This window comes from Syngnathus typhle, linkage group LG16 (genome assembly GCF_033458585.1).
Source record: "Syngnathus typhle isolate RoL2023-S1 ecotype Sweden linkage group LG16, RoL_Styp_1.0, whole genome shotgun sequence".
Taxonomy (NCBI): Eukaryota; Metazoa; Chordata; class Actinopteri; order Syngnathiformes; family Syngnathidae; genus Syngnathus; species Syngnathus typhle.
In genome coordinates, this window is record NC_083753.1 from 809398 (window position 1) to 824833 (window position 15436).

The following is a 15436-nucleotide window of genomic DNA, read 5'->3' on the forward strand; positions in this document are numbered from 1 at the left end:
TATAATGCATTTTTTGTACAAAAAAAAAAAGATAATTAAATTATTTTAATAATATTCCTAAAAATGATCAAATATATATATTTTTTAGCAAAGAATCAGAATCAAACAATCAGTTTAAACCTTGTTTAAATAGAACAATGCGTCAGCGGACACTTTCACCAGTGCCTCTGATTGACCCTAAATAAAGTTCTGATGTTCTAGTAGGCTTTTTTAAATTATCTTTACATGGGGCAACACTGAAGAAATGCCACTTTCAGCATTCAGCTTGTGTATCAGCGTAAATTTACCACCTCCTAAAAACAATTCAACACACATTTATTAATGTCTAAATTAAAAGTAAATCTGGCCATCACTATTTTTCAGATCAGCATTGACTCTCTTGGGCATGCAGTTCACCAATTCATCCTTTGCTCCTCCACTCCTCAGAGACGTTTCGTAAAATTCAGACCTGGACATCTGGGAGATGTGTTTGGGGTTGCTATCATGTTAATTGAAGTACCTTTGGGACACCTAATACCATCTGAACCATTCAAATTAATCTTAGTCTCATCAGACCACAGAACACATTTCCAAGCAAAATGTAACAACAATGTTTTCACCCCGTCCTCCTACTCCAAAATGTATCTCTGAGAAATGACCAAAGTGACAGATGAGATGAGTCCCTGTGGGCAAAGGCGTTAGCTCAGATCCATTGTGTGACAGACTATATGATATGTTCATATGGTACTTTTGTGCAGAACTGCATGAGTGCCTCTCCGGGGAATAAGAGGTGCCCTTTTGTCTTATGCGTGCTTAGGTCAGTTGAGCTTGTTTGCGGTATTCACTTTCACTTGGGAGTCAAGCAGAGACCTCCGTGTGCTAGCAGGCAGTGTCAATATGGATTTAATTTGGGCACTTGTGTGTTTGGGAGTTTGTTCCGCTGCAACCGGCTCCACTCAAGCGTAAGTAAGATGAAAACGACGACTCATCCATAGCGTGTCAATGCAAATAAAACTTTAATATTATTTATTGTCTCGCTCCACTGATTAATAACTGTGTGCTATGTGCCAGACCATTATTTGTGATGACAGGACCTGAGGTGCTGCCTGCTGGGATGCCCTCACTGCTGGCTGTAACGGTCTTCTATGAGTTTCCTATCAGGATTGAAGCTGAAGTTTCACATCACAGCACAAAAGTCACCAAAACTGCTGACTTCCAAGGAGGTGTCTCACTCAACACATAAAAACATTGAATTTAGTTAATGTTCAGAATTTGTGAAATCCTTCATACTTAATAAAACATTTTTAATAATTTCTCTCTTTGTCAGGTGTGACTCAGTTGCTTACTTTGCCTGCAGTGAGTATTTTTTCACTTCTTGTACTGTTTGTATGAATTGAAATCACCATAATTTTATTGAGATTTCTGTTTTCATTGACCCTTACAGTTCCCCACCTTCCTAACCCAAAGTTCCCGCTTGAATTTTACAATAACGGGCTACCATGATGGAAGATTTGTCTTCTCCAACATCACCAACCTCACTTTTGATGTCAGGAACATCTCATGCTACGTTCAAACTGACCAATCGCATTATCGCCCGGGGGATACTGTCAGAGTCCGAGCTGTTTGTGTTCAGTTGGATAATCTCCCGTACAAAGGGAGAGTGGATCTCTCAGTTGAGGTAGTTTTTTACATTATCTACAAGGAGCTGAACGGGTCTTTGCTCAGGTTTTGTGTGTTCATGAGAAGTGTCACTGATCCTCTTGAAGGATTCCAGTGAGGATGTTGTGGAAACGTGGGAGTCCACAGCGAATCATGGGATTGTGTTTCACAAATTCACTTTATCCCAGACTCCTCCTCTGGGAACATGGACAGTCATCATCACAATGCATGTAAGTTTGAAAAGTGTCAGGTGAGCTAAGACTGTTGAATTGTTTGAATCTAATTACGTCAATAAAAAAAAACGTCTTTTCTTCTTCTCCCGTACAGGGTGTGACTGATAAGAAAACATTCATTGTGGAGCATGAGGGTAAGATCTCACTAACTACATTACCATACATTTGAAATGAAATAATATTGTTATACTGTATTAATCTTTTTAGATTTTAGCAGGGAAGCAGGAAATCTTCAATCAAAGAATCAAAATTAAGATACAAAATATGGCTTAAAATATGACAGAATTGCCAAAGTTTCTCCAACATCATATTTGTTTTCATGCCAACTTGTGCACTGCCTCTTATTACAGAGCCTCCTAAATTTGATGTGCTGGTCAGGACGCCGCCAAGAGTTCTTGATGAAGAAGATATATCTGGATCAGTGAGAGCCATGTGGGTCCGGTAATCCCATAAATATCAATAATGTAGTGAATAAGCAAGTACCATCATAATTTTGGCTCTCTCCTGCAGTTATCCCAATGGACAACCTGTGCAGGGAACCCTCAATATCTCACTCACTCAGCCGACTGCCGTGGAGGACTTAACACAAACCAAAGAGGTGAGGTTTTAGATAAACAAGTCTAAGAAACATCCACAGTGATGCCGATGATACGTTAAGAAATCAGCTCCTTTTTTCCAATTCAATAATCACTAGTTACTCAAAGTCACAGACCGTTACTATGTAGCATTTACTTAAAGGATTAAGATAGTACATCTTCTAACTGCCTCCAGGTTGTAGCAATGAGAAAGAATTGACAAGACACTTTTCAAGCATGGTCATCCTTAACGCACATATTTTGCATGCAACAACACAACTAAAAGTCAATGAATAATAATAATATGCAAGACACCCTAGTACACACAAAATGGAGTATCCCATTTCTGTTAGGGGATTTTTTCTCTCTCTTTTTCTTCCAGATCTATGGATCAGCTCAATTTTTCTTCAGCAATGGTCAGCTTCAGAGCCTCCATATATCATCAAAAATGGAGGATGGCGTACTTATTAAAGTGTGCGTTACTGACAAGTCAACAGGTAGGCTGTCTATACAGTTAGTAGTGTATATTTTGGGATCTTCTCATATACTTATGTGTCATCACACAAGGAATTGAAGTCAGCAAAACAGTTAAAGTCCACCTGATAAGGAACACATTCCAGCTTAAGTTCTGTGATTTCCCCCAGTCTTTGAAGCCATCGTTGACCTTCTTTACAAAAGTGAGAGAATTGCTCAACAGCTATTTTTTTTTCAAGCAGATTTTGGCAAGTTTAATAAACACCTTTCTTCACAGCTTAGCATCTCCCGCTACGACAAAAAGCCCCTGAACACCGATAATCGAAAGTACTCTGCTGTGGTTGACGTCACTCAGTGGTCATCTATGATGAGAGGAAGTACCACGATGACTCTTCCAGTGCCGATAGATGGGAATGTCCACATTAAGTTTAAATTACAGTATGACGTGCAGATGATTTTAATTCACGTAAGTATTCATGTGTTCCTCCAAAAGCGAAAAATGTGGTTTGCTGTGGAAAGAATTTAAGATTATTTGATTTATAGAAGTGAATATAAGTGGTTAAGATGGTTTGGATGGATGGATGGATGGATGGATGGATGCTATGTATGTGTGATTATTATTTGCATTTTATATACAGGCCAGATACCAATCAACTGTCGAGACACTGACGCTCTACACAAACTACTCATCTCCAAGTGACTCATATCTTCAGATTACCCCCGGAGTGCCTGCAATGGTACTACAAAGTAACAAATTTTGTGTCTGAACAATTCCGTTATGCTTGTTTATTTTGTTGGTTTTCTTTTATGGATTACATGATTGTCTATGTTCACCTTCCAGATCGGATCGCCCTATCAAATAGAGACAGAAAGCACAATTCCACTATCCAAGATTCATTATGTGGTACATTTGAATAATACATATATATATATATTTAACAATCTCTTTCCTCATAGCACCGTGTTTGCTTTGAATAATGCATAAATACAAATAAATAATTAAGATGGTAATTTCTTGATGATACAAACATCCACTATTCCTTGTTGTACTTCCAGGTGACTTCAAGAGGTCAAGTGGTGACAGCGGGGTCAAACACTTCTTCCTCCTTTTCCCTGGTGCCAACATTGTCCTGGTCCCCTGAGGCCTGTATCACAGTCTATTCTATCCTCCCTGATGGAGAGATCATTAGTGACACAGCACGGATAACTGTTGCTCAGCAAGCATATGTATGGCCCAGCTTTTGTATTCCATTAAATTGGTCCAGTATACATTGATAATCAGTGTGACTCTTCCATTACAGGTTTCTCTACATTGGAGCAATGAAAGAGCCCGTCCAGGAGAACGAGTAACGCTCACCGTGACGGCCATTACTCCAAATTCCCGTGTCGCAATTTTGGTGATGGGAATGCATGATGAGGATCCACAGGCTGACTCTGATTTAGAAGCAGGGCAGGTAGAGCTCCTTTATTTGCTTGTGCGGTGTTATTATGTTAAACGCAACTTGATAGAGGCCACAAATGAAGTCATGTAAAATCACTCGGCATTTGTATCATACGTGATCAAACCAGTTTGTCTGGCTATAACAGACCGACCTGCTTTCTTAGGTTATTTCCAAAAGTCTGTAACTCTAGTATGGCTGCCTGGTTCTTAGCCTGAGGCCTGTTGATGAATGCACAACAAAGGAAAGTATAGTGCAACGCATTTGACTGTGGGAACATGAACTAGTTTTTCAAAAGACGCCTCAACAGCTTTTATTTACGTACGTCTTACATCACCAAATTGCCAATGTCCTTGGTTGGCAGTCACAATAATGTACAGAGTCATGTATTGCAGGTAATGGGTTGTATAAGTGCTTTTGTCACCATAGAGCATAGGTGTCAAACTCAAGGCCCGGGGGCCAGATACGGCCCGCCACATTCTTTTATGTGGCCCGCGAAGACAAATCGTGCATCTAATTCACGTGTCATTACTAGAATTGCAAATTGTCTTCTTTTTTAATATCTTTTTTTTTTAATATATATATTTGACCAGTTTTTACTCGTCTGATTTGAAAACGAGTTATTTGTCAGTTTGTTTTGTAGCTTTTACTGTATATAATATGAGGTGCTCATACATTTATTTGGGTTGACAGTCAATGGCCCTCCGAAAGAAGATATGACTACAATGCCATAGAGTGTACTGATTACCATCTTGTGCTTTGTCACCGTAGGGATGCAATATGAAGATTTTCTCCAATGTTCCACTGCATATGAATGAACACTTGGTGGATAGATCAGAAAATTGTATGTCAATGATAACACAAAGCATTGACAAAATGTGCTTTCTTTCCACTCTTTCTATCCATGACTTCTCTTGTAATCTTTATTCATATTTTCAGATGGCAATGTCCACTTAGTAGAAAAGTACTGGAAACACTGGGTGCATAGAGGTGAGGACCAACTGTGGTTTGATGCTACACTCAGGTGAGCTCTTAGGATTTTATGGTACAAAGAAAAAAATGAATACATGTGGAGGACAATATGTCACACAGATGCCGTGCATTGTCCTTCTGTTTGTCCTCTAGTGATAAAACATGGACAAGTGGGGCAATAACAGTTCCAGATGGTGTTACGTCGCTGGTAGCTGCTGCACTGATAATGTCAGATGACTTGGGTTTGGGATTCACTCCTGTGCCACAAAAGGTACACTATGGGGTCTATTTTTGTAGATGACGCAGTTGCGCTAGAAAGGAAAAAATATATACCGTATTTTCCGGACTATAAGGCGCACCTTCAATGAATGGCCCATTGTAAAACTTTGTCCTTATATAAGGAGCACCGGACTATAAGGCGCACCATTAATGCATCATGTCAGAGTTTTAATCCAAATCAAATCATTCTCCATTTTATCTTTTTTATTTCAACTTCAGATGCAACTTGTTACTTTATAATCACAAAATAATGATCCATAGTCTTTTTGATTCATGATTCATAGTCTTCAGCGGGCCACTCATGATTGATTTCATGACACAATGCTTTGGGCCAGTTTAAATTTAAGAATTTGGTCCATATATAAGGCGCACCGGACTATAAGGCGCACTGTCGGCTTTTGAGAAAATTTTAGGTTTTTAGGTGCGCCTTATAGTCTGGAAAATACGGTATACACAGACTGTAACAGTTCAAACTAAAATTAATTGAAATTCCTTGGTCCATTCCAATATATATTTGCAAAACCCCAAAATATACTAGTTCAATGTAGAAACTGACCAAACAACACATATAAAAGTCCATATGTTTCATTTTCTATTAAAGACTTAAATTGTTTCTTATTTTCTTTTCATTTACAGCTGAATGTGGCCAAAGATTTCTCCTTGTCTCTTAATGTTCCACACTACATCATTAGAAGAGAGGAGCTTGTACTGGAGGTGAACATCATCAACCACTTAGCGCGAGACTTAGAGGTATGGAGTGAAGCAACTACTCCGATAAAGTCATATTATATTAATATATTTTCCTCCCACAACAGGTGATTTTGGTTTTATCTGAAAGCGAGGCCTTTGAGTTTATTTTGGCAAAGCATGGTGACATCTCCATGGTCAATGCTCAAACGCTCATCTTAGAAGGTTATGGCTCAGCCACAGCCTTGTTCCCCATCAGGCCTGTGGTTATTGGGGAACTGCAAATATCTGTGGACGCCATAGCTGCAGACTGCTCAGAGAGCCTCGTCTGGAACGTTCTTGTGAAGGTACGGAATCTGTCGCAGACATCTCAAATTAACATTGATTTGGTTGACTTGAACTGAAGGCAGATTATCTACTCTCTAAAGTTCATATCCACACTCAATGATAAAAATCAAAATATGGTAGTGTGACCCCAGTATTAATTCTCTACAAATCCCGTTTTCCTAAAGCCCGAAGGAGTGGAACAATCTTTTTCAGAGACACTTTTTCTTGAACTGGAACCACTGGCCCACAACTACTCCCAGTCCATCTCCATCTCTTTGCCTCCGCATGTGGTGGAAGACAGCCAGAGAGCCAATGTGGTATTAGTGGGTATGTGTGCACTCAATTATTTTGTCACTGCAGCTTCTTTAGTGATACAAATTAGGTAGGTGGAATATGCACAGGGTTAAAATAATATCTTCTGTTACACCATTTGTCAGCACTTCAACATTTATTGATTTTTTTTAAATTGCATTTATTTATTGATCTTCAGTTAGGATACGATTGAATCTGTCACAAATCAGGGAATGGGAGACCCAAGTGCAGGGAAGCAAGTATTTGGGGCTGTGGCTCAGTCAAGAAATATTTAATTTAAATGAAACAAAAAAACAAACAGGGAGCTGATTGGAAGACACAACAACGAGACATACTTCTTTGTGTCACCAGGAAAACAAAAGGGACAAAATCACACCAAAGCCCAAATCAAAAAACCAAACATGACAAATACACTTTATATCAGAGTACAAAATTATCTTGTTTAAACATCGTCGGTGTCTGCAGGTTGTTTTGTCGCTGTGTTTTATTTTCTGGAGATTGCAGTACAATAAAATTATTACTGAATATGGTCCCCCCGACCCCCATTGTGTCACTATTCGCAGGTGATGTGTTGGCCTTGTCCATCCAACACTTGAATTCACTGGTTCAATTGCCAATTGGATGTGGAGAGCAGAACATGATCCACTTTGCTCCAAATATTTATGTGCTCCAATACCTGGACAGGTCGAACCAGGAGAATAAAGAGATGAGGAGCACGGCTTTGGGCTATATGTTTGAAGGTATGCGACAGTCAACTTTGTTTATTTATTTATTTATTTTCAGTAGAATTTTATTGTTATGAACTCAAAATATCATCATTGAAAAGAGCAAGTCATTTTTCGACTGATTAAATTGGCCAATAGTATTTATTTAGAAAAATAAATAAATAAATAAATAAGTAAATAAATAAATACATCTGGACTAATTTGACTAATATTTATTTATTTATTTATTTATTTATTTATTTATTTATTTATTTATTTATTTATTTATTTATTTATTTATTTATTTATTTATTTATTTATTTATTTATTTATTTATTTATTTATTTATTTATTTATTTATTTATTTATTTATTTATTTATTTATTTATTTACAAAACTACAGGCTATCAAAGACAGCTATCCTACCAAAAAGACGATGGATCCTTCAGTGCTTTTGGTGCTCAAGATCCTGCTGGTAGCACATGGTAGGTCGTTCTTATCTGCCACTGAAATACGCTGACTTTATCGTTATCCGTTTCTGTGTAAAAGACAGATTCATTTAAAAACCTCAGTGGGTCAAAAGTTATACTGCCTTAAAATGTCTTCGTCGAACGTTTGAAGCATCAAATCACATAAGTGACGTGCCATAATCTTTATCTTCCAAGGCTGACAGCCTTCGTCCTGAGGTGCTTCCTCCAGGCTCAACCCTACATGCACATTGACGAAACGGTCATAAATAGAGCCAGAACTTGGCTCATGGGCCTCCAGGGACCCCAAGGAGAATTCTCTGAGGTGGGGCGCTTGATGCACACAGAGATGCAAGAAGGACTGGATAACGGCCCCGTGGCCCTCACTGCTTTTGTTATGATGGCCCTACTGGAGAACAAAACTTATGTGGTAAATTGATTCCATCTCAATTTACATGAAATGTTTACTTACTGCAAGAACTGTCATGGTATCTTGACACCACTGTCTTGTATTTTTGTGAAGGACAAGCACTATGACAAAGTATCCCTGACCATAACGTACCTGGAGAGAAGTGTAACCAGTGAAGTGCTCAGCAACTACACATTGTGTTTAGCAGCGTACGCGTTAGCTCTGGCCAACAGTTCTGTGGCTGGCACAGCGCTGGAGGAACTGAGCACCAGAGCTGACTACAGAGGTAGTTTACAAAAAGATTTGCTACTTGAGAATGAACAGAATCACATTCCGTCACTACTGCCAGATTATGTCCAATTGAATTATTTAGAGGTCACAATTTCAACACAGTCTTAAGGCTGGCTATGTATTTTTTTAAGTAGGAGTAGTAGATGTGGCAGTGTTGCGTAAATTTTTATTGCATTTCACAATTCCCCAGATGGCATCATGATGTGGGCATCCTCTGCTGGCCCGGACGTACATGAGGGCCAACCACACTCGTCTCAGGTAGAAATGGCCTCCTATGTAACGCTGACACATATTCAGCGTGGAAGCTATGTGGAGGGCATCCCGTTTCTCAAGTGGTTAATCAAGCAAAGGAACTTCTTGGGTGGCTACAGGAGCACACAGGTAAACTGTGATGAATTTTCTTTGTATTTACCGTATTTTCCGGACTATAAAGCGCACCTAAAAACCTAAAATCTTCTCAAAAGTCGACAGTGGACCTTATAGTCCGGTGCGCCTTATATATGGACCAAATTCCTAAATTTAAACCGGCCCGAAGCATCTTGTCATGAAATCAATCATAAGTGGCCCGCTGAAGTCTATGCATCATGAATCAAAAAGACTATGGATCATTATTTTATGATTATAAAGTAATTTCTTGCGTCTGAAGTTGAAATAAAAAATATAAAATGGAGAATGATTTGATTTGTATGAAATGGTGCGCCTTATAGTCTGGTGCGCCTTATATAAAGACAAAGTTTTACAATGGGCCATTCATTGAAGGTGCGCCTTATAGTCCGGTGCGCCTTATAGTCCGGATAATACGGTAACCTAAAGATTGTTAGAGTACCAGCAAAATGCAGAAAAACTAACCAGTTGACTAAGTTGACAAGACTGGAACTCCAGTCTAATGCATTCGGATGCATCCAGAGTAAATTCAGGATATTGTCGACTCTAGAAGTTCTATTTTTGTCCTCCCTTAGGACACAATAGTTGCTCTCCAGGCAGTAGCCTACTATGCTGCATTTAGTGGCTCCAACTCCATCAACCTCCGTCTCCTTGTATCTTCCTCGAATTCTTCTTTTACCTTTCCCATCAACTCCACCAGCTATTTGGCATACCAGCAGCATGAGGTAGCGATACGTTGTCCACTATTTTGATGCATGGAATATTTTATATTTTGGTGGGATTTGTTCAACTTGACATGTTTCTTTTCAGATCAATGCTGACCAGGACATACATCTAAATATATACATAGAAGGAAGAGGATTTGCCGTATTTCAGGTGCACTCATACTGCTTCTCTTTGTCCTTGCTTGCAATAATTAGTTCATAATTACAAAACTGTTTGCAATTTGCAGCTTCAAATGAATCCTGCCACATCTCATCCGCAAAAGTTCCTCTCTAATTATGGAAATGTTTCCAACTTATCCAACTCAACATAAATTATCATTTAATTGCCAGAGCATGACCAGAGTTAACTGAAAATTGCAGCTGTGCATGAGACAATGAATTACATTGTTAATGCCAAAGCAAAAAAAACGACCCGGCTAAATGCAAATGTAGCATGATGGCCTCCCGCCGATTAACATCTGGAACACATATTGTAGTTGAGAGTTTTGTTTGCCTTAGTGTCTCCACATGATTCCACTCAAAAGACTTTGGCTAAAGCCTAATTTTTTCATTCTGTCCAAATTAGAAGCATTACCCCTCCATCTCAGATTTCTTCCACCTGTTTTACTGTCTGTAATTCATTATGCTGGATTTTACATCTGTGATTGCATTGCAGTAACTTTTCCAAAACGTGATATAGTTTCTGTAGTGTGTTTGTGTCCTGCATAATGACAAAAGCGTATCATCATAAAATCAAGAAAAAAAAATGGTCTTAAATGTTGCATAAATTCTTCCAGATGAATGTCTTTTACAACCTGGAGAGCAAAGCATTTTTACAGAACCAAGTTTTGCATGCCAAAAACCAGGAGGATTTTGTTTTAAAAGTGGACGTGACGGAAGAGGAAAACCACGATTACTTGTTCTTATCTGTGTGTGTCAGGTAAGATGATTTTGATGAAGCGTAATTGACCGTTCATGTATGCATGTTCTCCTCGGAATTATTTGGGTTATTTCTCTGAGTAGTCCAGCTTCATCCCAAAAACACATTAGAGTAATTAAAGACTCTTTGGCTAAATCATACCACAAATTAAAAACAACTGACCAATCATAGCAGCAAAGAAAATCACACTGGGTTTTACTTTTTCTTTGTGTTTGGAAACCTTCAATTTACTTATTGTGTTATTAACTTTATCGAGGCTTTTTTGTCTTTTTTTTTTAATGACTATGATGGATTACTGGTCTCCATTTTTACGCAAGTCCCTGACATTAACATTTTGATTTCTTATGTTTTTATATTTCTTTACTTCTCATTATGTAAATGTAATTTACGTTTTTCTTGTTCCCTCAATGTTGATGTTCGTAGGCTGAAGAACAATCAAGTGATTCCTCACACAGGCATGGTTATCCTGGATGTCGGCCTGCTCAGTGGTTTTGCTCTCGCCGCTGGCGCTGCTGCCTCAATACAATCAATAAGAAAGGTGGAAACATTGCCTCAGAAAATCACCCTCTACCTGGATTCAGTAAGGATCTCACCAGTCATTTAAATAGTGGGATGATGTCATAAATATTTGTCTCCAAAATGTAGAGACAGATTCTGGTTAAGACAAATGACGGAAATTAAAACAAACAATATTCTCTGTGTTTGCTGGGAGTAGCAGTTTTGCTTTCATAGTTTTTATTTTTGAAATTATATGTACCACACCAAAAGCAATTTCTAATAAGCACGGCAGCTACAATAACTGGTATAATGTTGTTGCCTGAGCGTGTATATTTATTTATTTATTTATTTATTTATTTATTTATTTATTTATTTATTTATTTATTTATTTATTTATTTATTTATTTATTTATTTATTTATTTATTTATTTATTTATTTATTTATTTATTTATTTATTTATTTATTTATTTATTTATTTATTCATTTATTTATTCAAACAAACGGTGACCCACATCATGATTAATGTTAATTACGTTACACTGTATGCCTCTAACATTATTTTTCTATTCTCTACCTTTTGTGTACAGCTCAACAAGTCAGAACTTTGCATCCCACTTCCATTGGTCAGAGTTTTTAAAGTGGCCCGAATTCAAGATGCACTAGTGCAGGTTTATGACTACTATGAGCCTAGTGAGTAACTTGTGTTTAAATATGACTAAATGCTATTAACAATTATCATGACGAACCAGATAACTGAGAATGTTTCATTGCCCTTGAGATGCATCATTTATTTACAAATTACACATACTCGCATGCTAATCATGATGAAAATAATTTTCTTGCCTCACAGCGAGAAGAGCAGCGACAACTTATAATTCAGAAATTCCTCGCCTCATGGACGCTTGTGACTTCTGTGGTGAAGACTTGCATCTGTGTCTGCTGGGAAATCCCATCGTGGTGGCCTCATCAGTGCCCTCATTACATAGCACCACGTGTAGCCTTTGTTGCTTATTACTTGGAATAACTTTGCTTTATTGCAGTCTAATTTGATTGGAATGTTCGCACCGGTGGTCAGCAGGTCTACCTTGAAGGCAATGTAATGAAGAAAGATGAAGGCTCAATTGTATAAAGCAGCAAAATTGGAGGACAACTTTAAAAAAAATTGCTTATTAATGACCCTTTGGTCAAATTTGATCCAGATCCATGTTAAACCTGATACGTCCTTTGCTCGTTCACTGGAAATGCATTTTTGATTGATGTGCTGTATGTTTTATAAGGGTTTCTTGGACTTTAAAGCAAAGTTTTTTTATTTTTTAAATCAGACATGGAGTGAAGTAAATTTAGGGGTATCAGTTTCCCCACAAAAAATACAATAATGCATGTACAGTATATCATTCACTATTCTGGCTAACTATCAAGGGGTGATTTTTTCAGTTGCTTTTTCTGAAATTCCTCTCCAGTCTGTGCACTGCAGCACTGTGAACCTTGACAGTGAAAAACACTAGATGGCAGGCTTGCCATCCGAATAGTGATTCTTGTATATTACCTTATTCAAGTATAGAGAGGAGAATTTTGTCTATTCAACCAAAAAAAAAACATGTGTAGCTGAATAAAGTAATCAAAATATCATTTTATGCGCCTCAACCATAATAATAAAGATTGTAGCTAAATATAACTGAGTAGCTAATCTGCCTTGGGTTTAAAAGAAAATTCCCAGAAATGTTCACATTACAAGAATTTCTTATTGAAGGGTTTTTTAACTAGTTTTCCCCAAGGGACCACCATTATAACCAAGAAGCAACTTAGAGACTACTGCTTTGGCGAATTATTACTTTATTTATTTCACTGAAGGAGGATAGAGCAATACAGGGTATTCATTTGCATCTGATTGTCTATTTTGGAAATCTCAGCGACATTTGACATCATTTGGACGGGTAAATGATTCACAAAATAAGCTGGAAAATAGATCAAGTCTAAATTGACTTGAGGATTGAACCCACCACCTTCAAGGTTCAAGTCTATTACTATAACCGAGCCATGCCCCTCGTAATTTTGCTTGGGGAGCGGGGAACCTATTCAAATTTGCTACACTTGGTGAAACCCCAAAGAAGACAGAGTCAGTTGATGTCGAGGGTTCACCGTTTTAAAATGGGAGGGGGGTTGTTATTTTCATGGGTTGGCTTCTGTTAGAATTAGTACCCCCCTGTAACTTTGTTTGGGGAAGAGGGAACCTGTTCAAATTTGCTACCCCCAAGAAGAAACAAAATTAGCTGGAAAATACATCAATTTTATTTTTAAATGTGTTACAATTATTATCAATTTTGCGGGCCACCTGAAATATTGCCACGGACCACTGGAGGCCCGCGGACCACCTGTTGACAATCCCTGTCATATTGGTTTTGGGAGGCTGGAATCGATAAATGGCCTTTCTGTTTATTTCAATCGAGAAAAATGATATTGCGCTATGAATTTTGAGCATGGTCGTTGAACTAATTACATTTCATGGCACAACTTTAAATCTTTGCAGCCATCTTGTGGCATCTCGAAGCAAAGCTTTGTGGATGGGTGTCAATTACTCACAGGTTTTTGCTATTTGTGCCAGGTCTCACCTTCAACACTGCATTCCATTCAGAAAATGAAATTACATTTTTAAATCACACCGTACTATATTACACATATGTACCTAATATTGTGGCTGGAAATGTGCGCTGCTCCGTGAATGTGAACATTTGTGATAACAACACACACATCAGGGTCAAGTCAAATTAACCTCACACTCCACAAGCCTTGTTTGTAGGTCATGTTCTAAAAACAGTTAATCAATCACGACAGGCATGATGTCATGCGTTCACTATGTCACAGGAAATGTCGGCCCTACTCAATGTGGCGCCCTAAGCGAGATTTTTTTTTTAGGGTACCCCCCCCCGTAATCGACTCTATTCATACACTTACAAAATGGCTAAGGTTACAAGTTATTTTAAGAGGAATGTACTGAGTGCCTTTAAATGAATCTGAAAAAAAGGCCTCCATGTAACAAAAGCGAGAGCATCGTTCAGCGGCACCATCTGCTAAATGGTAAAGCTTCTGGATTCGACACAGGTTTCGTGTCAGTAAATCAAACCCCAGCGCCATTGAGAACATTTCATTCCCATTAGTGCAGCTGAGGAGGAGTAAGGTCGGCACGTTATCTGTCCTCATGGCAATTGAGGGCGAGGAATTTATTCCTCGTTTCCTGTTCTGATGGGATAAACAGACAATATTGACGTTGGATTTCTTGTGACAGGCTGGAAAATAAAGTGTTTGTTCACATAAAGCAGGTTTTTCAAGATGGATTCTCTCTTTGGGATTTATTGCGTAACCAGGGTGACGAATAGCTGGACTCTAAAAGGATATACGATATACGTCGTTTGTATTACTGATACGATATATTCTGGTAATATAATGATTTATTTTGAATGTTGCAAATGCTAAACCAAAGGAATTCAGGATGCGCTAATGTGGTCGGGAGTTCCTGTCAAGTTTGATGCTTTAATTCCGATATAGATCAGCAATTACCATCAACAAATGAGCAGATCATACGATCAATCAAAAGTCGTTGATTGCGTGACAGAAACCGCAGGTGATGTCGGCAACAACAAAGATGAATCATTTGGGCAAACCTCAAACTCCCCGCTGAGGCTCCCCACGGATGATGCAGTTGTTTGGCAAGACGCACTTCACCAGGGGCGAGTCATAGGAAAATCTGTTTGAGCTTGCATCCCACCCAGCGTGAGTGTGTATTTGCACAACCCCCACCTGACCCCACATAAACCGGCCAACTACGTCCTAGTCAGACAAATCCATCTCGAAAAGGAAACTGCAGAGAAACAAAGCAGGCCGGATGGTCCCTTATATCATCTTCATTGAGGGGGAGCGGTACTTTGCGCTAATCAAGGGAGCGAGCACAGGTGGCTGACAGCCTCCAGTGAGTCATTGCGGTGTGTCAGTATTTCTGTCTGCTGGACTACATGAGTAGCCTATCGGTATTCTCCGGATGAGACATGATACTGACAATCCCTCGGTGCACCTGGTATCAATGCAGCTTTCATAATGCAAAATATTT

The 15436-nt window shown here is 38.5% G+C and overlaps 1 protein-coding gene across 1 annotated transcript; it reads left to right on the forward strand.

Moving 5' to 3' along the window:
- Positions 1-632: 632 nt before the first annotated feature.
- On the forward strand, positions 633-13436 carry cd109 (CD109 molecule). Its single transcript, XM_061302170.1, has 32 exons — positions 633-941; positions 1051-1202; positions 1307-1335; positions 1424-1657; positions 1746-1868; positions 1966-2005; positions 2222-2303; positions 2382-2469; positions 2829-2943; positions 3014-3123; positions 3198-3386; positions 3559-3657; positions 3762-3824; positions 3977-4147; positions 4222-4374; positions 5131-5203; positions 5299-5383; positions 5485-5602; positions 6247-6360; positions 6426-6644; positions 6810-6951; positions 7500-7676; positions 8044-8125; positions 8306-8537; positions 8631-8802; positions 8998-9188; positions 9767-9916; positions 10002-10067; positions 10693-10835; positions 11259-11415; positions 11922-12024; positions 12185-13436. The coding sequence occupies exons 1-32, from the start codon at positions 877-879 to the stop codon at positions 12382-12384; spliced, it is 4137 nt and encodes a 1378-aa protein (XP_061158154.1). The 5' UTR covers positions 633-876; the 3' UTR covers positions 12385-13436.
- Positions 13437-15436: the final 2000 nt, after the last annotated feature.

Coding starts and splice junctions, on each gene's coding strand:
- cd109 (XM_061302170.1), top strand. CDS start 877: ATGGATTTAATTTGGGCACTTGTGTGTTTGGGAGTTTGTTCCGCTGCA. Junction 2,470..2,828: donor ACTTAACACAAACCAAAGAG/GTGAGGTTTTAG, acceptor TTTTTCTTCCAG/ATCTATGGATCAGCTCAATT. Junction 6,645..6,809: donor TCTGGAACGTTCTTGTGAAG/GTACGGAATCTG, acceptor GTTTTCCTAAAG/CCCGAAGGAGTGGAACAATC.